At 64.7% G+C, this 2,478-nt stretch overlaps 1 protein-coding gene across 1 annotated transcript; it reads right to left on the minus strand.

The window, feature by feature from the left end:
- Positions 1 to 1,506: 1,506 nt before the first annotated feature.
- Positions 1,507 to 2,127, minus strand: BO70DRAFT_367179 (uncharacterized protein). The gene has a single exon (XM_025544524.1). The coding sequence runs from the start codon at positions 1,864 to 1,866 to the stop codon at positions 1,588 to 1,590; it is 279 nt and encodes a 92-aa protein (XP_025394088.1). The 5' UTR covers positions 1,867 to 2,127; the 3' UTR covers positions 1,507 to 1,587.
- Between the last annotated feature and the right edge of the window lie 351 nt (positions 2,128 to 2,478).

The following is a 2,478-nucleotide window of genomic DNA, read 5'->3' on the forward strand; positions in this document are numbered from 1 at the left end:
CATGTAGTAAGGTACTATCAAATAAACGATAACTGATTTAATGAGCCATTCGCAGTTTCACGGTATAAAGTGCTTATACTTAGACATGCATGGCTTAATCTTTGAGACAAGCATATGACTACTGGCAGAATCAACCAGATACCTAGTTCCTGCTGGGGATGCCCGGGCGGAGCCCGGAACACCCCCCAAAGCCCCCGGAGGGGCAGCGTTGTACGTAGGCTTCACTCTGGAAGGAGCGCACGAGGCGCCCGGCCACAGCGACACCCCCGGCGTACCGGGAGCACACATGTGACCATCCGATTGCCCCCACTGTAGCTCCCCAGGAACCGGTCCGCACGCAGGGATCCCGCCAGTGCCCTCACGGGCGCTGACGGGCTGCGGCATACGGCCCTCGGGTGGGGGGTCCAGACCCCGCGGACACGCCGACGAACGGCGGCTCCCGCGGAGCGGCTCCCCCCAGGAATCTGCGTAGGAAGGCTGGCCAGCGGCCAACGATCCACAGACCCCATCGGTGCCGGCGACCGCGAACGGCCCCCGGGCTTCGGACATCCCAGCAGCAACGGGCACCCCCGGGCGTGTTTAAGCCGGTGCACCCCTGGACTCAGGAGAAACACCGGCGGCGCAGAGGAAGACCACGGGCTGGGATGGGCGGGCGCCCCCGTTCCTGAAGCGAGGCCCTACTGAAAGGGCCTAGGCGCTACCAGTCACAGAAAGACAGCCTACCTGACATGGAAGAAATGCGATCAGGCTTCTGCCAGCTGTGAGCTGACTTCTGCCTTCCACATAGTACCACCGGCTACCTTTGGCCCATTGACACGCGTGCAAACGTTCCGTGGGCAGAAAGTGAATCTGGGGGGGGTGGTTTACTATGGGGTGGTCCGTGCGTCATGCCGTTTTCCCATACAAAGTGGGCCACCCAGGTTCGCCCCCTACCCGGGCCATAGCTGGACTTAGCGAAATTCGCGATCGTTCCGCCCACCACCTCGACCACCCAACCCACACCACCCCATCCGCCATCCTCTGCTCGATCCTACCTGCCCCCCCTGCGCGTTCCGACCAACCTCCCTGCTTGATACTAACCTGCCCGCCCACGCTGGTCGGTCGACGGCGCCGTCCCGCCGGGAGAGAGGGGGTCCCCAGGCGAAAATCTATATGGTGGCATCCCGGTGGTCGTGGGCGGACATATATATATATGGAGGGTGGTGCACACACTTGGTCTGCACGGAGATCTACTGTCGTCCCGCCCTTCCCTGCACCGCGTCGCCCCCCCCCCTGGCCCCGAGCCCAGGCGCGCGTGGGCCACCCACGCCCCTACGCATCCCCACCGCAGTACAGGGACCACCCCCCCGTGCCCCCTCCCCGTTCGGGACCGGGTCACGTGACCACAGCACGGCATCAAAAAAAAAGAGGAACAGATCATGCCGACCTGCTCCTCCTCCCTTCCGTCCCCTGGGCTGCTCCTTCCACCCCCGCGCCCCAGCGCTCTCCCTGCCCCCCGCCCCCGCCGCTACACCCCCGGAGGGCCCGTTCCTCCCCGCGGGACCTCGCATCTTTCATGTTTCCCGGCTAACTGGTGAATCCACTTCGTCAGTATGTGCCCGTGGCCGGCGCTGCGGGCTGGCGCTCCCCCCCGGTAGGTCCCGGAGGGCCACGGGGCGCCTGCGTGCCCCCCGCGGTGAGCGCCAGTCCCCCGGCCACCCCTGCCCTAGGGGTCGTCCGGCCACCTTCGGCCCATCGACACGCGTGCAAACGTTCCATGGGCAGAAAGTGAATCTGGGGGGGGTGGTTTACTATGGGGTGATCCGTGCGTCGGTCCCTTTTGCCATACAAAGTGGGCCACCCAGGTTCGCCCCCTACCCGGGCCATAGCTGGACTTGGCGAGATTCGCGATCGTTCCGCCCGCCCCTCAGGCGCAAAGTACCGTGTCCAACTGGCCAGTCTCACTCGACGTGGGACTGCCGTACCCACGTGGGCCACCCGGCCTCGCCCCCTACCCGGGCCTGGCAAAGTACCGCGTCCAACTGGCCAATCCCACTGGACGTGGGAAGGCAGGAGCGACCCGGGTAAGAACCCGGGTCCCATCCCAAGGCCCCCTCCAACCGCCCGGCGCTGCCGGGCTCGTCAGTGGGGGTGGTGTGTAAACACAACAAATCTAGCCAAGGATCGGGCTGACGCTCAGCGACTCGTAGCAACAAGGCTACTTGACCGCTTACACGACCCGCTTGGTCACTTCAGTCGTATGCAGAGGATTCATCCCCGCGCGAGGTGACATTGCAATTCGCCAGCCAGCCCCCAGGGGTTTCTCCCGGGGGGCCGTCGCCAGCCTGCTGAGGTGCATGGCCCGAAGGCCTATTCGTATCCAAACTACGACGTGCGGGGCAACATCGCCGCGTTCCGGCACGGATTCTGACTTAGAGGCGTTCAGCCATTATCCGGCAGATGGTAGCGGTCGCGGGCCACTGCCTGGTCAGACAGCCG

The sequence above is a fragment of the Aspergillus heteromorphus genome (assembly GCF_003184545.1).
Source record: "Aspergillus heteromorphus CBS 117.55 chromosome Unknown BO70scaffold_100, whole genome shotgun sequence".
NCBI lineage: Eukaryota > Fungi > Ascomycota > Eurotiomycetes > Eurotiales > Aspergillaceae > Aspergillus > Aspergillus heteromorphus.

What these genes read in the sequence shown, in the direction of transcription:
- BO70DRAFT_367179 (XM_025544524.1), bottom strand. Translation starts at nt 1,866, where the DNA reads ATGGCCCGGGTAGGGGGCGAACCTGGGTGGCCCACTTTGTATGGCAAA.